Here is a 26,127-nt window from a genome sequence, read left to right as displayed (position 1 = left end):
AATGTTTTTTTTAAATCAAAGCAACCAGTCAGTCTTAAAGATAATCTGTACTCTAAAATTCTTAGAATAAAAAGCATACCATTCTATTCATTATGTTCTCCTGGATCCCTCTATGCCGTTTCTGCCTCTCCCTGCTGCAATCCTGGCTTGTAATTGCCATTTTTATCCAGTGTTTACAAACAAAAGACATAGCAAGTGATACGCTGACAGTAGCTCAGTGTGTGAGTCATACAGAGTGTGCAGGGGGCCTGGAGAGGGTGTGTATAGCTTCTATCAAATCACAAGCAGCACAGCTCATTCCAGCCTGACTGCCTTAGCCCGACAGAGCCGACAGAGGGGAGAAGATTAGATCATATAACAGAGATAACACAGCCACTGTGCAAATAGAAAAGGTTGCAGTTAGACAGAGCACATTAGAACAGGTATAGGAACTTATAGAATAGAAGAAATAAGGATGAACATTTTGTTACAAAGTCTCTTTAAGGAGTTAATAACGTGTTCTGTGGACTGGATTGCTGCTGCCTGGCTGTACATCATCATGACATGACACAGCTGTCTAAGAAGTTCACAGACTGCAATTCAGGGAGGGGAATACACTACAAAGAAGTATACACGTAGTCACCAGTTACTACTACTGACCAAAGAATGGTGATGGCAGCAGAGCCTTCAAGCTAAATAGTAGAAGACATATTGAACACATGAAGAAATGTGTTAAAGCGGACCTGAACTCAAAACTTCCTCTCTGCACTAAAAGATATGCAACAGCATAATAACCTTTGAAGAAAACATATCTTTATTACAGCTGATACAAATCCTGCATTGGGACCAACAAAATGTGGCTTCCTTGCGAGTGTGCACTACCACCGTCTGCTCAGGCTCCAGTGGAAATGGCCAAGGCCTATCGGTTCTGTGCTACTGCACAGACAACACTTGCCTGTGCAGTAGCATGGACCATATTCAGCCCAGCTATTGCCGAAGAAAGACAAGCAGGATGGAGATAGGCGCTGACAAACAGGCTTTCAGGGGTTCGAGACTGTGGAGGAGGACAAGGGAAGTATCTGAAGGATTCAGGAGCTTTCCCCTTCTGAGGTAAGTACCCTACAGGTGCACTTTTTTCACTTCAGGGTCCATTTAAGATCATAAGAATTTTTTATTATGTTCTTAGAGGTGTACTGCACTTAATAAATAGTGTCCTTTTAAAAGACAAACCCCTATTACTTGCAACACCTTTGCTGTATTCTGGACTATTTTCTTACTTTGCTGAATCTTATCCAATTAAACAAGCAGTACCTGGCTATGCCCTGTTATTAATGATCGCTTTCAGAGAGGGCCTGAAACATGGGCTTACATTGCTTGTGTTGGGGGAAGTTAGATACTTACCTTAGTATGGTCAAGAAGATTCACAAATCCTCATCCAGCCCACCATTTTAGTGCAGGTGTTCTTCATCTTCTGGCCATAGACGAGCACATCTGTATCGGTCAGGTAAGTGCAAGCCCAGTTGATCAAACAAGAGAAAAAGTTTAAAACTTACCTCAGCAGTGGGAAGCCTCTAGATGGTTCAGTGGCTTCCCAGATTCTGCAACAGCCCCACTATTTCAGCTCAGGGTCCTTCTAAACCAGGGATGTCCAATTCCAGTCCTTGAGGGCAGAGTTCCTCACACATTTTTTGTCAATTAATTGATAGGAATGGATCAGGAAAGTTGTTGTCCATCATGCAGAACACATTTCTCCATGTATCTATTCATCCAAATCACTGGGATGGCTACAGCCCTCAAGGACAGGTGTTGGACATTGCTTCTCTAAACCTATTCGATAAAAGCTGCCTATGGATGTCTTTTTTTTCTCTGTGCATGAGTGGCTTTTGTTTAATATGTATAGAGGGACCCTACTCTAGAAGGGTGGGCAGCAGGAGGATCAGAGAGGCCTCTGGACCATCTACAGGCTTCCCACTACTGAGGTTAGTATCCAATTTTTTTAAAGGGATCCAATACTTTAAAGGGAACTAAACACCCTTTCTTTCACTGGAATGTCACCTGGCATAGAAGCCCCTCTGCTGATAAAAAGGTATTGTTTACCTCTTGGTAATGACCGCAATAAAACAATTAGCTTCCTGAAATCTCTGCAGTCGAGGGCATAAGGGCAGGCCTGCTGAAGTAGCATAATAAAAGTACTTTGAATGTAAAATAAAGGGTAAAATGGAAGTCTATTTTAACAATGAGACATATTATTGGCATGCATTTTTCATGTGCTATTGAGATGCCTTGGGTGCTAAAAATGGTGCTTAGTTCACTTTAAGCAAACTCTCCAAAATGCTAATCAGTCACTATGAGTTGCACTTGCTATATCAACAGAAGTCCTTTCATCACATACTCTGAGCAAAGGCATTTGTGTTTTTGCAGGTCTCAGCACAGTAGTCCACTATATCTCTGCTCTCTAAAGCCTCATCTACACGGTACAGTTTTCCGTCAGATCTGGATCTATTAGACGGATCTATTCGATAATTTCCAACCGGTCCAATCAGATTGCGTTCAATTTTTCAATAGATTTTGGGTACTTATCAAAGCAAAATCTATCGCAAAATTGATCTGAAACTATTTGGACATCTACACACGATGCAATTTCTTATTAGATCCATCTAATAGATCCGTCTATCTGATGGAAAATTGTACCGTGTAGATGAAGCTTAAAGAGAACCCGAGGTGGGGTTCTAAGAATGATATCTTCACACAGAGTCTGGGTCTGCCTATACTGCCCAGCCTCTGTTGCTATCTCAATCCCCCCTAAGTTCCCCCGGCGCTCCACTCTCCCCCATAAATCACAGCCGCGCTGTCAACACACAGCGGGCTGTGTTTACATCTGCAGCTGTCACTCTCGCCGCTCCCCCCATATCCTGCATAACTCCGGTCCCTGCCCGCGTCCCTTCCCTCACCGGCTGATTGGCGGGAAGGGACGCGGTGGGGACCGGAGCTATGCAGGAGGTGGGGGGAGCGGCGAGAGTGACAGTACAGAGGTACACACAGCCCGCTGCGTGTCGACAGCGCGGCTGTGATTTATGGGGGGACAGCAGGGCGCAGGGGAACTTAGGGGGGATTGAGATAGCAACATAGGCTGGGCAGTATATGCAGACCCAGCCTCTGTGTGAAGATATTACCCCACCTCGGGTTCTCTTTAAGATCTGTGTGTCTGCTGTGGAGAGTGTTGACTAACTTCCAGCTTAGGACAGCAGAGTTTGTTTTTGCTCATTTGTCTATCTCACTTGAGCACATCTAGCAATGTAAAGGTGAAGGACTCTGAGCTCACCATAAAATCCCTGGGTCTGCAATATTTTTGCATTAACTCAAGACAGTTTGAACGGAAAGAGCAAGTAACACAAGTAAGGAAATGACTCGGAGTCTGTGTAATGATTTTCACTCACTCGCAGTAATCCTTAAACTTTCAGCTGCCAAGCAGATTGAAGCCTCAGTAATTACAATGCGGTACCTGTTCTGCTCTGATGGGGAAGGGGGCGCATCTCCCGAGTAACACGTTAATCCACTCTCTGCCTGAGGTCTCTCCCCCTGTGTTTATCCCATTATGCAGAGGAGCGTGGGCCTGTGAGATAAAGCTGGCAAATGCTGCAACATTGGGGGGAGACAGAGAGGTGGAGGGGAGAGGAGGAAGCAGGTGAACTAAGGGGAGAGGGGGTGGGGGAAGGTTCACCCTCCTGTCCTGTTAACACCGTTCTTATTCGCGCTCTTGTCTCTATTTGCTGGATCGCGCCTCATTTGGCTCTGAAAGCTGTTTGGGTAGATATGAATGTCATGTAGTGTATAAGCAAAATGATGCTGCTATACGGTATGTGTGTGAATGAATTTCAGATACAATACAGGGATACTTCTGTATTTTCTTATGTTACCTGTTGTACGTTCTTCTTCGGTCTTATTTGCCCTCTCCCAATTCTAAATGCCCCTCATGTTAACCGTTTCCGGACCAGCATAGTTGAAATCTACGCCCTACGTCTAATGCCTGGTACACGCAATGAGATTTTCAGGAAGATTTCTGCCAGATCATTTATTTCAAACATGTCCGATCGATTTTCCATAGCAGTGAACAGAAAATTGATCGGAAAATCAAACGGAAATCAGATCGGACATGTTGCAAATAATCGATCTGGAAGGAAATCTGTCAGAAAATCTCATCGTGTGTACCTAGTATAAGCCTACCAGGGCATAGATTTAAACTTTCACATTCCTTGCACCTACCGTTACTTTCGCTTGCGCTGACACTGCGATGCTGCGGCCTACTTGCTATACAGCTCCTTATTTCTGTGAGGATACCTCCCCCCAGCCTTTTCATTAGGCAGATGCATGTCACCAACTTAAAGTCTACATTTCACCTGTGTATAAGAATTCCATTAAGAATTCCATCTGTACAGTAAACACAGATCTGTGGTATCCCTTCCTTCAGGTATTACCCAAGGCATCTACCTGGACTGCCCATGCCTAAAAATGGCCCTGATAGTGGCACCTGTAAACCAGAACTACAGTAGGGAAATGTCTAGATCAGATATAGGGTATTGGTTTAACTGAGGACTAAATGTACTCTCTATACTCTGAAAATGTTATTACCCATTTGGCAACCAAAAGTGTGGTTTATGTAAAAAAAAAAGGGGGGGGGGGGGGGGTAAGGGTAGATGGGAAGGAATAGGAAGAATAGGGAAAGCAGCGGTCCCGACCACACTGGGGTCCCTACACCAGAGTTGCCCACCTAAATTTGGTTGAATGCTTAAAAAAATACTGGTGCAGAGACTAATTTATACTCCATAATTACAGGCAAACCACTATACCCAGGCGGGTCTGTAATCCACCTATTTCCAGTTAGATTCTCAACTCCTTTGTAGTGTCTATTGCTGTAATTCTATGTCCTGCTGGTGGAAATAAGTACCAGAGTGCTACATTCTGACTTCCACCTCCAGCACTTCTCTTGTACTGTATTATAATATAGAGCTTCTTATTACTCTGATACTGAGGTATAGAGCAATTTTAAACAAACAGGAACTTCTCATCCATGTAACTGGACATTAAGTGAACAGAGAATATTTTTTCTTTACTTTTGCACTAACTGCCCCTTTAGCTGATTCCTCATCTTGCATGTGATATTATGGCACTGCTATAACCACCCTATGCACTCAGGCTGTTCCCTGCTGCATAAGATGTTGGAACTCCACAACTCAGTATGAATTGTAACAATATCATTAAAGCAGACCCGAACTCCTGTACGGCGCACAGTGAAAAGTCTTTATTCCACAGCTGCTGAAGAAATTCTTATTAGTTCTTTATCAGCATATGTAAGCAGGGAGGAAGTTCTGAGTTCAGTTCCACTTTAATATCAATCCAATATCAGAGGGGAAAGGGAGAACGGAAGAGGGGTCCATCATGATGACTCACAAGTCTCTTTAAAGTTGAGCTGTCTCTGATTTCTCTGCAGACAGGATGCAGCTCTGTCTATAAAGCAGACACTGTCTCCAACAATGCATTCCTCAACAATTATCATGCAGCATAATGACAAAAGGGGCAGATTCTTCCAAAGGGACAAAAGGGCATCATCATTCATGCGTGCCTAGGGCTGCGTGAACTTTAAATACAGAGCTGGGTGAAGCATGTACAAAGGGCATCCTCATTCATCACATTATTAATGCTGCATGAACTCTAAATGCATCCCCGAGTCTTTCATGCGATATGGTAGAGTAAAATTATAGGTAATGCCATAATGTTATATTATGAGCAGCATAAAGTTGCTCTCATAGAAGACTTTCCCTTAAGAGTCCTGATCTTCTTTATGGCAGGGCGGTTTTAGCGTAAAATTGCATTCTTTTGGTCTCGTCATTGTATTACATTTTGTTTGACCTTTGCATTATAGACAATTTGGCATCGGCCATGCATATTAAATAATGTAAATATTCAGATAAGTAGGTTTCTTTCGGAATAATCCTTTTGCGTTCTGTGTTCCAGAACATTTCCCGGATGATGACATAAAAATAGAATCTATCACTGAAAACAATAGATGTTCTTTTTAAAATGTAAACCTTTTATAATTTGAAGTAATGGTCATTGTCTATTGTATATGAAATAATGGGAACTGTGTAAGTCCAGCTTCATAACACTGCCCTTTGTGCAGACTGGGGTGGCATTGCCTTGATTGTGTACATTTACTTGCAGGTATTCATTGCGACAATTTGTGTGCACAAGGGCGCTGGGGACCCAACTGCTCCATGTCCTGCCATTGTGAAAATGGGGGGTCCTGCGCCCCTGAGGATGGCAGCTGCGAGTGCGCACCAGGATATCGGGGAACCTTATGCCAAAGAAGTAAGGAGAAACAAGACAAGAAACATGCCTAGTCCGTCAGCTCATAGTATCATTCATATGGTGTCATTGTGTTTTCTAATTCATTTACTTATAATCCGGCACCCTTAATCATACATGCAAGTAAGTTTTGTGAGTTTTTGAAGGTGTGAGAAAGGACAGAAGAGGTACTAAAGATCCATTACCCAAAACTAGTGTTGGTTCTCACATTCGGGACCAATACTACCTCCTTCTTCCACAAATCATGCCCCCCCCCCCCCCAAGCCAAGCAATTACTTGATGGGCCCCCCAATGTTCACACCCTTTCCCTTTCCAACCCTTTGTGACCCTCACAGCCTTGGGGCCCATCTCATAAGGGTCATAAAACAAGTGTGGCAATCGCGATCTTCACATTCATAACAAATGTTGCCACAAAAACACCTGATCTGCAGCATGGGCCCCTTTATCAGTGGGAGTGAAGTATTTGTTGGGGCCCCCTACAGCTTTGGCCCCTCTGCTTCTAAGGAGGAAGTATCGGAGTTATATGAAACGCACCCCGGCCTGCTGTTCCATGCTAAGATGGTGCTGAATATTTGTGCTGACCCAAGTGGTCCTGAATTTGAGCACCAACATTACCCAAAACACAAATTTCTTCCTATTTTATATTAAAAGTTGCATCTTATAGGTAACTGTTTAGGTAGAACCATTACAGTAAAGACAAGTACAATTAGTGATTATTCCTGTCGATTCCCAACAGATTCGATCACTCTGGATCTGCCTGAAATCTATGCCCCAATATGTGTTAATTGTAATGTAGACAGATTGAAATGATTAAATGTATCTGATAGAAAACCTCGATCGTGTGCGGCGCAGGAGCGGTGGTAGATCAACAGTCTATAACATTCCACTGCGTCGTCTCAGTCACACACCATTATGTAACAGTTCCAGCTATGGTCACTGTTTATTATGTCATTATTCCAGCTCCTGACAATCATTCATTATTAGTGTGTTATAATGCTTGCCTCTGTCACAGTCATTCTCTATCAGGTCACCAGAACCTTGTCTTCTATATCATCCCAGTGCCAGTCATGTACAATTTCCATTATATTATTGCCCTAGTCCTTATTTTAGTTTGTCTATTGTATTTTCCCAGATTTTCTGTTTGCACTCACTCTGAGATTGTCTGTTTTTTGTTTCTCTATTACTCTTTGTAGTTTGCTCTCCTGGGTTTTACGGGCATCGTTGCAGCCAGAATTGTCCTCAGTGTGTTCATGCTAATGGGCCATGTCACCACATCACGGGACACTGTGATTGCCTGCCAGGATTTTATGGACCACTCTGTAACCAAGGTAATTATTTTATGTATTCCTTTGTAGTGATATTCACAAGTCAGAGATGTCAGGAGGATTAGTAAATGTGTGTTTGAGCTGTCCTTAGGCTCTTGTGTATTTGTGATAGGTTGCATTCATCCCAGACTGAATACAGCTCATCTGCCAGACCCAGATACCCCATGATACATTTTTTGAGGTTTGTCGAAAACCTTAGAAGCTTAGGCAGCAAAACATTAGAGCTCGTCCTGTACCTAAAAAATTGTAACATCCGCTGTGGATGTGGCTGCGGGCACGCAGGGTGTCTCCGCAGCCGCCTCTGTGTCCTGCTCGGGTGCCTCATCCATTCCTTCGGTGTCTAGCACGCCGTGGACGGGACTGTCATTTGCTCATAGGGTCGCTGTCTCGGGCGGGCACGTGCACAGACAGGACCTTTATGCGGGGAGGAGGCGCGTCAGCTGACCAGCTGGTCGGCTGACGTCAGAGGAGACTCACGGCGCCCCGGATTTGTTGATCGGGGGGGGGGGGGGGGTGTGGCTGTGAGGTCTCCTCTGCTTCTTAAGCTTCTCGTTCTCACTTGCAAACTGTCTGCTGTTGCGAATACATCCGTGTTAGCGCTCAGACCTTAGACAGTATCCGGTGTGCTTTGATCTGGGAGGAAACCAGGGATTTCACACAAGACTAGGATTATTGTATTATTGTATTATTGATATTCTGTGTAGGACTTTGGCTCCCCTCTGACTTTGCTCTTGCTCATCGATTCTGTACTTCTGCCCATCTGACTCTGTTGCTGACTCTGCCTGATATTCTCACTATTCTCCTGCCTGCCGTATCTGTACTTTACCTGCCCGCCTGTTGCCAAACCTAGCCTGTCTGACTATCCCACTCACCAGTGAGCCCTCGTCACTGGTGAGGTGTGCTTACTGATAGTACCCACCAGCTCCTCTGGTGAGGTCTTGTCAAACTAATCAGTTACTGTGCACCAATCACTACACCTTGTTCTGTTAGCTATACTTGCATTATTGGTGATTCTGCAGATCCCCACATAATCAGGTATAGTGTCTGCATTATTGGTGATACTGCAGATCACACAATAATCAGACGTCTGTGTTGCTACACCGATTTCACATAATCGTTACAAAAATCTATTATAAGCACCAACAAGTGAAAACGCTCTCAAAGTAGATAATAAATTTAAAAAAATCTTGCTTAAAAAGGAACTTTAACCCAGGATTGAACTTCATCCCAATCAGTAGCTGATACCCCCTTTCCCATCAGAAATGTTTACCTTTTCTCGAATAGTTCATCAAGGGGGCCCTGTATGGCTGATATTGTGGTGAAACCCCTCCCATAGTGTGAGGTCATGACCATGGTCCTGACAGTTTGCTATCTGTGAACCTTGTTGCATTGTGGGAAATGACTGCTTTTTCCAACTGCCAAGTAAGCAATATCTCCTCTGTGCATAGAACCCTCGGTAACAAACATTCCATACAGATCATCTGGAAGAATTAAAGATGCCACCAACAGTGATACATTTCAAAATGTAAATCGAAGAGAAAAGATTTTACAATGGGAAAACATTGACTAAATCATCTATAAATGACTATTGAAAAAAATAAGTAATTCTATTTATAATGTCATTTTCACTACAGTTCCTCTTTGTTAATTTGAAAACACATTTTGGAAGCGTTTTGCATGCCAATGGCAGGAGTAGTACAGTATTCTGTTGGAGTACTTGCAGGACCTTGGAGACCACAGGACAGGGGAGACAATACTGATTGGACACGGTTTTCTAATCTGTCCAGTCAGTTATATTTCTGACAGCACTGACATAAATGCATCTGAAGATCATTAGACAAGAAGTCATCATGCCGTGTAGCCAAAATTTGACTGTCAACTAACAGCAGGGTGTACCTCAAGCTATTTATATGTATTTCCTGTCTGAATTTTACACATGAATTACACAGGCAACAAAAGGTGAAATAATGACATATGATGACCACACATATAGTAATTCTAAAGCTACACACGGTAGACCGTTCTCAGCTGAGAAGGCCGGCAGATCAGGCAAGAATCTAGTGTGTGCACTGGGGCCCCCAGCCCCCCACCCCTCTCGATGTGACTGCGGTCCATCAAAACTTTAGCCAAGGGCATTGTTTTCTTCTTTGCCTTGCTTGTTCCGTCTTGCTTCACTCCATCGGCACTCCGCTTGCCTCCAGTCCTTACCAAGAGACATTTCTTGTGCTTGTGTACCCGATTTTAAGGCCATCTGTTTTTGTTTTGTTTTTTACCCCATAAACCATAGCAACCAAAGAAAAAACAGTTGCTATATATTTCTGTTTAACTCATAACAGAGTAATAGTATTTAGGTAAATCACATTCATAAAAATGTTTGAAGCAAGACCATTTTTCTGTGTGGGATTACCCAGTATAACATACATCCAGTAATTAAGCAAAGGTAAAAAGCAAACACCCTTAGGATATTTGGTAACAAGCTGGGTTACAGTAAATCCTTCCAAGGGTGTTCTCACAGTTATAATCTAATTTATGCTGCCAACTAATCCCTTATTTTTAGAAGCCTATTTATAAAAGTGGCAATCTACAGATTGCCAGAGGAGTGCTGTTATTTCTGTAAATACAGTCACACTTTTCTGGCGATCGGCAGGCAGCAGTAAAAGAAAGAAAGTGATGATGAAAGTGAAATCCCACCTTTGTTGAGAAATAAGAGCTCCCTTCAGTTCAGCTCTGCACATTGACAAGGTTAATGGCACTTATTATTTGAAGTTACAATTATTACCGTATTTTTTAATTCAAATGCTCAGCGACTCTACACAGATAATGACTAACAAAACTGGGAAGGTCAGAGCTTCCTGCCAGTCACTCAGTTAGTGCAGGTGTGAAAAATAAGCCTTGTTCCTGATCCTCCAGGACGAGGAATGTAACTGAGCAGACCATACTGAACATTAGTGGAACACAGAGTGCATATTCAGGATGAATAGAAAAATAATGCAGCTTGGCCTTACAGCCAGTTTAAGAAAAGTATAGCTTGCTGCAAACTCGAACGAAAATTGAAGTTCTTTATAATTTTAACTTGCAAAAACCTTATGCAGCACAGTTTATAGTAAATGTCTATCAAGAGTAGAATTTCATTTTAAATGATCAGTACTTTTCTTGATTGTCGCTATTGCGGTTATTTATTGGTTATTTATCCAGAATAAGATGACAGTTCCCGTATTTGTAAAGGGGCAAGTAGTAATGAGCAGGCAAACCTCAGAAGCTCTATTTCGCAGCAAATCTAGCTGGTTTTCACTTAGAGAAAATCTTGTGACATTGCAGCCAAAAAAAAAAATCACAATTTTTTCATATTTGCATTGAAGTCTGTGTGGCCAACTTTCATTCACGGTTTATTGCAAATTCTCCCCACCGCATCCATGATATTGACACCAAGTTAGATATATTTATAATGATTAATGTGGGGAACATGTAAAAATATTTTAATATTATTTTTAAATACCTAATAGTTTTTGAGAAAATCAACTTTAACATTTAGAGGGGAAAACAAATTTTAACCAGTGCAGTGCCATATTGAAGTAGGCACTATTTGACCAGACTCAGATGTAGCAATTGCTGTGGCTAAGTACACTAACATTATCCTCATCAGGTCTATAACTGCACAGGTGGTCATATAATAACAGACACAATAGTCCATATGCAATTAACTTTTTCTCCTGAGTTTTCTCCTAGGTGATATTTTCAAAATTGTCAATAATATGCCAATCAGACCACCAGCAAGCTAACACATACTGAAATAATTTTGATAGTACTTTTTCACCTACTTTTTGGTACTTTTTCCATTGCAAAGTCCTCAAACATTATTCTAAATCAAAGATGAAAACTTATCCCCTAGGAGAAAACTTGGGCGAAAAAGTGAATTGCATATGGGCCCATTTGTCTCAAGTTAGATCGGCTCAGATGATTTCTGCCCAGCTGGGAAATTGAACTGGTTGGAGCTTTGCACACTGAGCTATAGAGGAAGACCCTCACCATCCATAAGACTAGGTTCCTACTTGAGCCGGATCACCCATAGCCAGTGGGAGTGGATAGTGTGGTGTCCGCTCTGATGGTCCGCTGTGGTCAGGTTTGAGCCTGGAGCACATGCATTTCCACCACAGGCTACATGGGAAACGCATCTGCTGTGTGGGAGAAATTGCAGACGGCACAAAAGTGTGTTCCTCTTACCGGATCCATTGCAGGTTGACAAGTGTGAACACTGAACAGATCTTATTAATAAACAGGGTCTCATACGCAAATCACTGTTTCTCCTAAGTTTTCCCCTAGGTGATAATTTTTCATCTTCTCTTTAAAATAACTTTTCAGCATTTAACAATTTAAAAAGTACAAAAAGTAATAGCAAAAGTACTATCAACTTGTTTTTTTGCATTTTCTTGCTTGCTGGAGGATTAAAAGGCATTTTATTGACGAGGTATGAAAATATCAACTCGGAGAAAACTGAGGAGAAAAAGGGAATTGCATATGGTTCAGGATCTGTTCTACTGTCAGTTCTCCAAAGCGGCAGAATAGGCTATAGTGTGAACCGAGCCGAAGAGCGACCTAAATGACTTCATAATGGAAGCTGGTTTGTGTTGGACATCTATTTGCAGGCTGTGGGCTTGTCTTGTGTGACTACGTCTGTCCCAGTCGGTATAGGAATGCAGATAGGACACTCAGAGTGATGCAGACGATACAGAAATGAAGCTTTATCACTGCTACCAGGCGCTGTCTCATTACCAAGATCTCTTTCCTTGAAAGACAAAATCAGACTAGAGGAAATAGCCTGCGCACTGCGCAGGGGTGAATGGGGCTTTATCAGATGTGAGGTGGGGAGGCAGGTGACTGGGATTGGGAAGGCTGCCCAGAGGGAGGGGCAGGTTGCTAATGTCCCTGTCACACGGTTTGCGGATTACGCTGTCTGTGTGATTGGATGCTCTGTGCAAAGATAAGGTTTTATCACAATGGCATTTTTCTGATGTTTTCTAGCGGGATTCAGTTTTCTGATAATAATAAAATCTCTGTCAGCCCCCCTCACTGCATGGAATAATGCTGGATGCATCACCCGATAGTGTATCGTGACACCCCCAACCTGAAACATCAACAAGCTGAATTTGTCTGTCTCCGGAGAGCTGCATGGAGGCAGATAACTGGGTAGTGCGCTGCCCCCCTCCCCGTGCCTCACACACAGTTTAATATTGCCTCTCTGCTTACCATGTCATTGTATAAAAATAACTCATTATTTAACTAGCAAACAAATTCATTGTGCTCTTCCATCTCCCCTGAAAACTGTACACCATTCCCTCCCCAGAGACCGCAGGCATTTATTTTCTGAGCTTTAAATGAAAAATGTAGAGGAGCATGTCTTCTATGGGTATGTATTCATTGTGCTGCCAAAAGACAGACAAGGGTTTACATGCAAAAAGCAGTGTATGTGAAATTGGAGATTACATTAACTGCCATCCACATAGAAGACGGACGAGGAGCTCCCAAGTCACTGGCAACACAATCTAATTTGGAAGTGGAAAATCATATCAGGGATGTTACACAGAATGTGACTTCTTTGGAATACTATATATATATATATATATATATATATATATATATATATATATATATATATATATATATATATATATATATATATATAGCATTTCATAATGATGTTCAAAACTAGACCTCTACAGGCTAGAGCTGGAATTGAAAATCAGAGGGGCTTCCATAAGAAACTCTGTTGCATCTCTTACAGTGGAACTAATCTCCGGACTTCCTCTGCTCTAGAGGATTAGCCACACCATTATAACCTTTATGGAATCAAATTTCTTCATTCAATATTTATGGTACTCCTAAAAATAAACCTGAATTTTTACTTGTTTTCACTTCTGCAGGGAGCACTGAAAAGGTTAAGCCTCAGTGTTTTCTCTATGGAGAGCTGCCTCTGCAGAGCTCCTGCAGTCTATTCACGGTTGCTGATAAGAACTAATTAGACACTCTGATCTGCCTAAACACAACACAGAGAAATGAAGTTGCTCCGTCCAACTGCCAAAGAAGTATGCAGCGAGCAGGGAGGCTGGCCAGCATTTTTGTATAAATGCTTTTCAGGGAGAGGCTTTATAGAGAATAAAGAATAAAGACCATGCTGAGAATCCCTCATTAAGAGATGGGCTAGTCCAAAACCTGTCGGTTCTGTCAGATTTCTACTACTCATTGTAAGTGACAGCAACATAGGGGAAAAGTAATGTATGGCTCTTTTTACTCTGGAAGAAACATACTACTTATATTTATGTGTTTACATGTATTTTACATTTTACAATGTGTTGTTATAATGGTCCTTTAAGAACTCGGGTGTTATCTAGGAGTATAAAGCCCTTTGCATAACTTTATAATGTCCCTAAGCACCCTGGGAACTCACCATCCCATTGCTTCTACTAAGGGCTTAGCATCTGATATTTGGATATTGAGAAACTTTTATCTAAGGCTTTACATGGGTTTAGGGCCCTTATCCACTGACAGTGCTTAAATCTAAATTAAAGTATATCACGTGATTTGCTTACGCATTACCGATTGCAAGGGCACTATGATTAAGGCTGTAAATGTTGTGCCCCATTTCCACTTATGTGATTAAAATTGTCCCTAAATACAAACATAGTGAATGCTGCATTTTTCCTGCACTTGCAATTTGGTTAAAGCCAACGGAAGTGTAGTAAAATTGCATACCAAATGCAGTGCTCTGCAGTTTTCTTGCTATATCTTTGTTTTTTGTTTTAAACAGTGTTGGCAGAAAAAAATGCAAAGACAATTGCAGCCCAAAAATGAATGACCATGTGAAAATGTCTTCACAATGGCAACTATCCCCAGTATAACCCATTATGCCCACAAAGAGGCACCACAGCTTCCAGGATACCCCCCCCCCCCCCATTGATTCACCATAGCTCCCAGCATGCCCACCATTAAGACAACACAACTGACTCTGCCTGGGGACATCCAGGGCACCCCAGAATAGATCCGAGGCATGTGCCACTGATCTTTGGGGCTAGCAAGGCTCCTGCCGGAAGAAGTTAGTTTTAATTAGGAAACACATTCAATAAAAACTAATTCCCCCTACTATTTATTGCCCACACAGTTATCCTACTTGGTTTTGTCCCAATGTAATGTCATCTGTGTACAAATCTCAAGTTTCCTAGCCAGTGTCGTAGCTAAGAACTGTGGGCCCGGTGCATGTTTTACATTGAGGCCCCCCAAGCACTCTATTCTAAACAATTGATACAGCACACCAAACCCTGCCAAGGACAACCACAGTGTCAGAGGTGCAAGAAGGCGATGGGGAACAGTTTGTTAATGATCATTACTATTCAAAACATCTATAGCATAATTACCAGCACAGGACCAATAAAGAGCTAATACTGTGGTTGATGGTGGGCCCCACAGGGCCCCCTGGCCCAAGGGCCCCAAGGCAGTTGCAACCTCTGCATCCACTATTGCTACACCACTGTCCCTAGCACAGAATACAGCAGTGCTGGTAACTGCCATAGTAATGCATCTACTGTATTATATTAAATGTATTCATAAAACTCTTACAGTGAGGAAAACTTTCTCTCCTCTGCTTACAGTCATGCTGAATCCTGCAAAAACTCTCTCTGCTATGTTTGCTTACCCTTGTCAGCAGCAATTCATGATCAAAAGACAATTGGGGAATCTATGCTGTGGCATGTCACTGATAAGATTTTGAACAAAGTGAAACTCAAGTCTATTAAGCTTTCAGTAAAAATCTAGCCAATAATTGTTAGTTTTTGGATCTTCTTTTAGTGTGGCTAACCTATGGGAGCAAAGGGGATACTTTGGGGAAGGAGCGCTTTGTAATACTACCATGCGCTTAGTATGCGCAGTAATATTAACACAATTTGATGAACCAGGCCTTTGTGACTTTTGAAATTGAGGACAGAATTAAAACTGACTCCGTGCACTGAACATAAGGAAATGGGACGATTGGTGTGTTGTTAATATTGCTTGTTATTTTGTTAGAGCAATACATTTAGAAAGTGCAAAACAAACAAGTTCAGATTCCAATAGGTGGACATGAAGGAGAAGAGGGCATTAAATGATACCCGAGGTGACATGTAACATGATGAGATAGACATGGATATGTACAATGCCTACCACACTAATAACTGTGCTGTGTTCCTTTTTTTCTTTCTCTGTCTGAAAGAGTTTGATATCAGGTATGTAAGTGGCTGACTCAGTCCTGACTCGGACTGGAAGTGACTACAGTATGACCCTCACTGATAAGAAATTCCAACTATAAAACACTTTACTAGCAGAAAATGGCTTTCTGAGAGCAGGAAAGAGATAAAAAAGGGTCAATAGCTCATAGATTTTAGCTCTGGCATACTTCCATGAATGTGTCATTGAGCAAAGACAATAAAACAGTTAAAATTTAAAAAGTAGATTTAAACATAAAATAAAACTGTGGAATATCTTAAAAAGTCATTTTTAGGAGAAGAAAGGTACATACAATCATTTATTTCATTAGTTTATTTTCGCCTCGGTTGTCCTTTAAGGGCAGAACTAAGATCAGTACCAGAAAGGATGATACGGTTATTATTGGTATATAGGTGATACTGGAAGGCATCTGAACTGATAAGTGACACTAGGACAGGGATGTCAAACCAGTCTTTCGAGGGTGGAGGTCCTCACACATTTTTGGTGCAGCTCAAATGAATTGATGGGTCTGAATCAGGAAAGGTGTGGTCCATCAGGTAGAGCACATTCCTCTCTTTCTCAGTCCATCCTAAATACTGGATCTGTGGATCTGGCCCTCCAGGCTTGGAGTTCGACACCTGTGCACTAGGCTATAGCTAAAGAGAAGAGAAGGGAACCAAGGACTGAGCCTTGAGGTCCTCCATTTGGTAGAAAACCTCGGGAAGAAGGGTTTGGAAGTTGGAAATTCTAAAAGTCCTATCAGGTAGAATGAAGATAGTGCAAGTGATACGTTAAATACCAAATGAAAAGAAAACCTGAACTAGTAAATAGTTATTTGACATATTATTGACTGAGAAGATAAAGAAAGCTTAGTTAAGGCACTTCTAGGCATTATTCTTTTGGGATATGAGATGTTTAATTTAAAGAGAGCTCCAACTCATACTGCAGTATAGGAAAGTGTTAAATCCACGGTGAGAGGGATATGGAGGTTAACATATTGATTTCCTTTTAAATCATGCACATTGCCTGGCTGTCCTGCTGATCTTCTGCCATAGACTTTAAACAAGGTGTGGGATTTAGACCATACTGACCAGAAACATAAGCAGGGCTGCCAGGCAACTGGTATTGTTTCAAAGGAAATATATATGGCAGCTTCCATAGGTCTCACACCTCGGGTTCCTTTTAGTGGGCTTTTTTTTTTTTTTTTTTTAAGGCATTTTCGTTTGCTCCATTTTTATGCTAATTATATGTAAATGTATGCAGGTGGAAAATGGACCAATCAAATGCTGCTGCTCCATGTTCAAGCTGTATGAATCAGCCTAATCTTAGCATAAAAATGTTTAACTCTCTAGTAAGGCCACATCTGGAATATGGAATTCAGTTCTGGGCACCACATTACAAAAAAGATATTGCAGTTTTAGAGCAGGTGCAGAGACGAGCAACAAAATTGATACGTGGGATGGAAGGTCTCACTTACCAAGAAAGGTTAGATAAACTGGGTTTATTTAGTCTAGTGAAAAGACGCCTTAGAGGGGATCTAATTAACATGTATAAATACATCAGAGGGCAATATAATAGCTTGGCGAATGAGCTTTTTGTCCCTAGGCCTTCTCAAAGGACTAGAGGACATGATCTGCGCATGGAGGAAAAACGTTTTAGCTATTTATTTAGGAAAGGGTTCTTTACAGTAAGAGTGATTAAGATGTGGAATGCATTGCCACAGGAAGCCGTTATGGCAAACTCTATACCTGCATTTAAAGGGGGCTTAGATGCTTTCCTTGCGTTGAAAGACATCCATGGCTACAATTACTAGGTAATGCCTAATGGTGTTGATCCAGGGATTTTATCTGATTGCCATCTGGAGTCGGGAAGGAATTTTTCCCTTTTGGGGCTAATTGGACCATGCCGTGTAAGGGTTTGTTTCGCCTTCCTCTGGATCAACAGGGGTATGTGAGGGAGCAGACTGGTGTTGTACTTTATACTGGTTAAACTCGATGGACGTATGTCTTTTTTCAACCAAAATAACTATGTAACTATGTAATATCTTCTCTAGTGAATTCCATTTGGGGTAATGCCAGTTGCACACACACTTGTGAGTGACCACATGCATGGCTTGTAAATCCACAATTGGGGGGGGGAGGAGGGTTTCAAGTTATAGATTTCCGAGATGTTAGTAAATCAGGTGCTGTATGCACACGGCTTATATCACTTCATACAAACTAGACAAATTCCTATGTCTTTCTGCTGTCTCTTAATATTTACATCAACAGAATAGAAAACCTGAGCCTGAAATGAATGTATTGGTTGACCCTGTATATCTCAGAATTGCATGATATGTGTCCTGCTAGTAACATGCTTGGTGTGTTCAGATAATGTCTGGGAGTTATACATTATCCAGTACTTTGGTTGAGCAATCTGAATGACAGTTTGATTTAATGGAATGGATCAGTGGAAATGGAAACTGCAGAGATAAGGAGTATCACTAAAAACATGTCAATAAGCAAATATTTCTTTCAGCGGCCACATTTAGAATTCCTGTTTCAGCTCTGCAACAACACTGCTGATTGTTCAACATGTAGTGTTTTAAAATTGGACGGCAGTTTGCACTTTAGAACGTTGAATTTAATATCATTCTAAAAGGATTCTGCTCAGGCATTAAATAATTTGTAATGGAATCTAACTGTAATCTGAGCCTAAAATATACCATAGCGAAGGTGCCCACCGATCTATAACCTTTTTCCTTATTAATGTCCTGACCACCAAAGAAAGCATTTTAGATGCCAGGAAAGAGGTTTAAAGGACACCTGGAGTGAAAGGAATATGGAGGCTGCCATTTTTATTTCCTTTTAAACAATACCAGTTGCCTGGCATGCTTCTGATTTTTCTGGCTTCTGTAGTGTCTGAATCACACACGTGAAACAAGCATGCAGCTAAGTAGAGGATAGCCAGACAATTTGCATTGTTTCAAAGGAAATAAATGTCAGTGTAATGCTTGGGGGTTATACTTTGACCACCCAGAGCAACAAGGCTGGTAGCTGAATAATGGAGGAGGCTACACAGGCTGCCCAGAGCAACTGCAGTTCTGGGCTTCCAATATCTCTACAAATAAAACATAATGGCAGCGCAGTGCGATGTTGCGCTGCCTTAGCGATAGCAAGCATTCAGACAGGTACAAGACTGAACTATAGATTGGGGCATAACTAGTAGCAACCGCAGCTTACAGTCACATCCACAGAAGCAGAGCAAGCAGGCTAACAACAGTCACCAGCAAGCATCCACCCAGGCAAGACTACAGGATAGAACGTAACTAATAGCAACTGCAGCCTATAGTTACGTTCCCAGAAACTAGAGTAGCAGGAATACTACTAGTCACCAACGTGGTGATGGCAGAATCCAAGCTATCTGGATAATGGACTTCACTGACCCACCGTGGATGCAGCGAACGTCCATCAAGCATGGAACTAGGCAATACACAATAATAAGAAAAATAACAAACGGCTCAACTAACGGATAAATATAGATTAGCAAGTCTGCATATATATTTATCAAGAAACTAGCTAAAGCACAAGTAATAAGGTCGCATAGAACTACAATAACAGAACTATACAGAGCAACAAGGTGCCCAGCAGACCAGTGTACTGACTGCTATGACGAGCAGGGTCTAAAATGGGAGGCAGACTTTTAAACCGGCATCAGCCAATGGATGCAAGCATGCAAATTTCCACACAGCTGAACGGTAATCACTCAATCCTTAGCTGGCTTAATTACCATTTGCTAGCTGGCTGTGAATGCAAAGGATTCCCATAAGAAATACATGCAGAATTATGTAACAACATGCATGCAGGAAATCCGGGGCTATCTGGCCGCAGCTTAGCTGCAACTAGCAATTGGTGGAATGATGACAGCATCCTGAGCTGCCCAGAACTGCAGAGCGATTGCAAATGACAAAGAGACTTATTGCGAATGCACAACCGAATGCAAGCAGATAAGCCAGAACTGTCCATTTGCAGCTCCACTGCAACGGACAGAACACGCTACAGGAGGGATCCTAACAGTCAGACTCCATACCCCTCTCACTTCAAGTTTGCTTTATTGATACAGTAGTTGTTTTTCATCTAACTCGAAAATATTAAATCATTTGCGTATATTTACTTAGAACCACTTGCAGAACTGTTGACTGACACCCCCTGTCATTGGACAATCAAATGGCTGCTGTTTTAACAAAGAGAGGTCCAACATGCAGTTTCGTATAGTGGCTTCTTCCAGACAGAGCCCAGACATTCTGTTGCCTTTACACATAAATTGCATATCCTTGAAGTTGTAATAAAAATAATCTGTCTCTACTTATGTCTAGAGATGGTCAGTTATTGGTACATGCTAATAGTTCCAGGTTGATGCAGATTTTGTTATTTTTTAATGCAAATGTATGCAGCCTGGAAGTGGACCAAACAAAATAATATTTAGCTGGCTGACCTATTTCCAAACTGCATAATTTTGCATCAAATTTACATGTAATCAAAATTATTACCATGTTATTGACCGTGTTTACTTATTTTCTAACTTATCAAAATATCTATTTCCATACAAAAAGTAACAGATGACTGCACTACGGGATCTCTTAAAGCGGACCTGAACCCAAAACTTCCTTTCTGCTCTAAAACATATGCAACAGCATAATAACCTTTACAGAAAAACATTTCTTAGTTACAGCTGATACAAATCCTGCAATAAATCTGCAGTGTGTCTACTTCCTGCTTTCATGGAAGCAGACATATTGCTAACATCCTGTGTTTACCAATTAGCTGCTCTGCCATGGCAGTCAGCTGACACAGCAGAGTTAGACACAGATGGGAGGGAATTAGACAGGCTAAACTCTCTAAATTCTTGCATACAGAGTGCATTTCTCTATGTTTTCTTTCTGCCCTGTGCAAGAGTTAAGGTCCAATTTAAGTACAAACAACTTTGGCTACAAAAAATATGATATACCCATAAGAACTGCCCACAGTATGGCTAGTATCACAGAGCTAGCATTGCCCCCTCCCCCCCACCCACCATGCAACCAAATATGGCATATAATGTGGGCAGTTAACCCTGGTCTAGGCAATCCCGTGGGAGTGTTCCTGATCTACAGCATATTGCATGTCTCACTCAATACCACACACACATGCAGCCTTCACTCAGCTATGCTACGGTGTATACTGTGGTAGAAGCAGGAGGATTCCAGTATACATTCCAATTAGACAGATCTCACAAGCAACGGCAGAAAACTCTCCTTAAATTTTGATGTGGTGTGCTTTTTTTATTATGGCTTCCATAAACCAGCTAAAAGTTGCAACTTTTCAAAGTTTACACAGAAAACTGCGTATAGGGGTTGTTCAATTGTTTGCAACATAACAATACATTTTCTATAGCGCTTTTCTCCCATAGGACTCAAAGCGCTTAGGCTCTCTCAGATTCAGTAATTGGTAGTAGGATGAAGAATTAACATTTAACACTACAAAAATTATATTTCTGCAAATGCGAAACTGCGTAGATGGGTTTTCAGTCTGGAGTTAAACACCTCCAGAGATGGAGCTGTCCTGGTCTGCTGAGGTACGGAGTACTATAGTGTAGGAGCAGCATGACAGAAGGGTCTGGGACCAAAAGTTTTCAGGTGGACTCTGGGTATGACTAGATTATTAGAACCTGTGGATCTGAGATTGCAGGGATTGCTACGCAGCTGTAACATTTCTTTCATGTATCCAAGGCCCAGATTATGTCACTGGTGAGGATGTTGCTTCAGCTGTTCCCATATTACTTCTCCACAATTAGAGCAGATCAGTGCTGGATGGTGCTTGACACAACAGAAGCACTGCATGCCATAGCTGTTTGACGGCCCATAACTGCACTTCTCCCTAACTATGCATGTATATACAGGAGGTTCCAATCCGTTTTCATGGGATGTGTGGATTAGAGCTGTTCTTGATCACAGTGAATTGTACATAGAAGTGCTGTTGGCTTGGCTTGTGATGGTCTGCTGATTCACTCATCATACTATTGTGACATGATGTCTACCTTTCTTTTTTATACAGTGTGCCCGGCAGGGAGGTATGGAAGGGGCTGCTCAGAACTCTGTATATGCAGCAACAATGCAACCTGTAACCCCATTGATGGCTCATGTCAGTGCTATCCCGGCTGGATCGGCAGCGACTGCTCAGATGGTAAATGCACCTTCTCACAAACCTATACATCAAATATTTCCCACTTTGCAGATTCCTTTTTATTGGTACTTCCTTTTTGGGTTTTAGAAGTCATTGCCAAGAGATCACATGACTCAGTTTATAAACTCAGTTTAGGCGTGATAAGTTTAGGGGTGATAAGTTTAGGCGTGATAAGTTTAGGTGTGATAAGTTTAGGCGTGATAACTATAGCACCAACTGGGTTAGCACCACAGTGCACAGCTGATCAAAAGTTTTGCGCTAACAAAGTCTAGTGCACTTTGCATAGAGTTTAATGGCACTGCTTTGCGTGCGGGACTTTGCGCGCGATCTAAACTTATCTAAACTTATCATGCCTAAACTTATCACGCCTAAACTGGCTTTTCACCAGCGTGGTGCAATGGTTATTACGCCTAAAGTCTCTAACTGGGTTAGCACCGCTTTGTGAATCGAGCCCTATGTCCATTCTCCATTGCAATTCACACTCATAAAGCATGCATTATGCAGCTGGCCACTGTGAACCTAACCTTTCAGTCTATAACATCACCTGTTAGGGCTAGTCCCCACCACGAACGCAAAACGCAATTTTCCATCACAATTTTGCTGCAATTTGCATTGTGATTCCCGTTCAACAGAATAAGAATTACATTTGCATAGTTCGCAAACGTGCTGCATGCAGTGCTTTGCTGCATGCAGCACGTTTGCGAACTATGCAAATCACAAACCCTGCAGTGATCCCATAGGGATACATTAGCAACAGCGCTTTCCTGATCACCGGCGAGCAGCAAAGCGATGAAAAGTGCCCAAGTGTGAAACAGCCGCCATCCTCTGTTCAGCTCTCATGTTTGAGTTATTAGTTGCAATATGTGTATATTGCATTTGTCAATTGAATCACCCCATTGTTCTTTCTTTGTTACTTCTATGTATTGGAGCCAGCATGTATGTGCAGCAGATTTCCTCATACACAACAGATTCCTCAGTGTGTGCTTATATATTGATAGCCTTGACATAAAATACCCCATGTTAATATATTTTATTGCTGAAATGCCAGCATAGCCTGTCTAATCATACAATTAGATTATTTGTTATGTAATATAAAATGCTGACCTCCTCCTGACTGCATCAATTTACTTACATAATAATAATATTTCTGTTAGTGGCGGCCAGGGACAAAGTCATAAGCTTCCTTATCTTGCGTCCTTTCCCTGCAGATTCTTCACGCTGGCGCAGTATTTCTTCCAAAATAGGTAGAATCAGACAGATTTAGCAGAGAGGTATTATCAGTGTTGTTTTTCAATGTGCTCTTCATAACAAACATTTGCTTTGCCTCTCCGCAATCAGTCAGGTTCAAAACCTGCACTGGAGAATGAGATCTGGGCCCGCCAGACTCTTATCCTGCACTGGAGAATGAGATCTGGGCCAGCCAGATTCTTATCCTGCACTGGAGAATGAGATCTGGGTCAGTCAGACTCTTATCCTGCACTGGAGAATGAGATCTGGCCCGTCAGACTCTTATCCTGCACTGGAGAATGAGATCTGGGCCAGCCAGATTCTTATCCTGCACTGGAGAATGAGATCTGGGCAAGTCAGACTCTTATCCTGCTCTGGAGAAAGAGATCTGGCCCATCAGACTCTTATCCTGCACTGGAGAATGAGATCTGGGCCAGTCAGACTCTTATCCTGCACTGGAGAATGAGATCTGGGCCAGTCAGACTCTTATCCTGCACTGGAGAATGAGATCTGGCCCGTCAGACTCTTATCCTGCACTGGAGAATGAGATCGGGGCCAGCCAGATTCTTATCCTGCACTGGAGAATGATATCTGGGCCAGTCAGACTCTTATCCTGCACTGGAGAATGAGATTGGGCCCGTCAGACTCTTATCCTGCACTGGAGAATGAGATCTGGGCCAGTCAGACTCTTATCCTGCTCTGGAGAATGAGATCTGGCCAGTCAGGCTCTTATCCTGCTCTGGAGAATGAGATCTGGCCCGTCAGACTCTTATCCTGCACTGGAGAATGAGATCTGGGCCGGCCAGATTCTTATCCTGCACTGGAGAATGAGATCTGGGCCAGACAGACTCTTAAGGTGCCCATACACTTGCCCGATTTACCGTAGATAGACAGCAGATTCGATCATTGTGATCGAATCTGCTGTGAAATCGGTGTGCAAACGCTGACCGTTCTACCGATTTCCGCCCAAAACGATCGATCCCGGCGATCTGTCCGCATGGAAAATTTTGCTCGATCGCCGGCGGGTCAGGAGTGCGGCGATAGCGACGTTGGAATGTCCGATGACCGTCGCTAGCGGCAATACATTGCCTGTTGCGCCGGCGCGTGTCCCCGTGGTCCCTTTTCCACGCTGGGCTCCGGCTGGCTTCACTTACTTCCTGTCGGGGGAAGTTTAAACAGTAAGCTGGAGCCCAGAGCAGAGTAGTGACAGCGGAGACCGGGGGACTCGTGCCGGCCGGATGAGGTAATGTATGCAGGCCAGTCAGACTCTTATCCTGCTCTGGAGAATGAGATCTGGCCAGCCAGATTCTTATCCTGCACTGGAGAATGAGATCTGGGCAAGTCAGACTTTTATCCTGCTCTGGAGAAAGAGATCTGGCCCATCAGACTCTTATCCTGCACTGGAGAATGAGATCTGGGCCAGTCAGACTCTTATCCTGCACTTGAGAATGAGATCTGGGCCAGTCAGACTCTTATCCTGCACTGGAGAATGAGATCTGGCCCGTCAGACTCTTATCCTGCACTGGAGAATGAGATCGGGGCCAGCCAGATTCTTATCCTGCACTGGAGAATGAGATCTGGGCCAGTCAGACTCTTATCCTGCACTGGAGATTGAGATTGGGCCCGTCAGACTCTTATCCTGCACTGGAGAATGAGATCTGGGCCAGTCAGACTCTTATCCTGCTCTGGAGAATGAGATCTGACCCGTCAGACTCTTATCCTGCACTGGAGAATGAGATCTGGGCCGGCCAGATTCTTATCCTGCACTGGAGAATGAGATCTGGGCCAGTCAGACTCTTATCCTGCACTGGAGAATGAGATTTGGCCCGTCAGACTCTTATCCTGCACTGGAGAATGAGATCGGGGCCAGCCAGATTCTTATCCTGCACTGGAGAATGAGATCTGGGCCAGTCAGACTCTTATCCTGCACTGGAGATTGAGATTGGGCCCGTCAGACTCTTATCCTGCACTGGAGAATGAGATCTGGGCCAGTCAGACTCTTATCCTGCTCTGGAGAATGAGATCTGGCCAGTCAGACTCTTATCCTGCTCTGGAGAATGAGATCTGACCCGTCAGACTCTTATCCTGCACTGGAGAATGAGATCTGGGCCGGCCAGATTCTTATCCTGCACTGGAGAATGAGATCTGGGCCAGTCAGACTCTTATCCTGCACTGGAGAATGAGATCTGGCCCGTCAGACTCTTATCCTGCACTGGAGAATGAGATCGGGGCCAGCCAGATTCTTATCCTGCACTGGAGAATGAGATCTGGGCCAGTCAGACTCTTATCCTGCACTGGAGATTGAGATTGGGCCCGTTAGACTCTTATCCTGCACTGGAGAATGAGATCTGGGCCAGTCAGACTCTTATCCTGCTCTGGAGAATGAGATCTGGCCAGTCAGACTCTTATCCTGCTCTGGAGAATGAGATCTGGGCCGGCCAGATTCTTATCCTGCACTGGAGAATGAGATCTGGGCCAGTCAGACTCTAATCCTGCTCTGGAGAATGAGATCTGGCCAGTCAGACTCTTATCCTGCTCTGGAGAATGAGATCTGACCCGTCAGACTCTTATCCTGCACTGGAGAATGAGATCTGGGCCGGCCAGATTCTTATCCTGCACTGGAGAATGAGATCTGGGCCAGTCAGACTCTTATCCTGCACTGGAGAATGAGATCTGGCCCGTCAGACTCTTATCCTGCACTGGAGAATGAGATCGGGGCCAGCCAGATTCTTATCCTGCACTGGAGAATGAGATCTGGGCCAGTCAGACTCTTATCCTGCACTGGAGATTGAGATTGGGCCCAT

General features: G+C 42.8%; 1 protein-coding gene across 1 annotated transcript in view; it reads left to right on the top strand.

The window, feature by feature from the left end:
- MEGF11 (multiple EGF like domains 11) overlaps positions 1-26,127 on the top strand; it is a 714,010-nt gene that overhangs the window by 570,340 nt on the left and 117,543 nt on the right. The window contains exons 14-16 of the mRNA XM_068273562.1: positions 6,199-6,345; positions 7,536-7,670; positions 21,968-22,096. Of these exons, the coding sequence (XP_068129663.1) occupies positions 6,199-6,345; positions 7,536-7,670; positions 21,968-22,096 (411 nt within the window). The remainder of the gene's footprint in view (positions 1-6,198; positions 6,346-7,535; positions 7,671-21,967; positions 22,097-26,127) is intronic.

Source organism: Hyperolius riggenbachi, chromosome 3 (assembly GCF_040937935.1).
Source record: "Hyperolius riggenbachi isolate aHypRig1 chromosome 3, aHypRig1.pri, whole genome shotgun sequence".
NCBI lineage: Eukaryota > Metazoa > Chordata > Amphibia > Anura > Hyperoliidae > Hyperolius > Hyperolius riggenbachi.
Note: the sequence above shows the minus strand (reverse complement) of the source record. Positions and strands in the feature narration are given on the sequence as shown.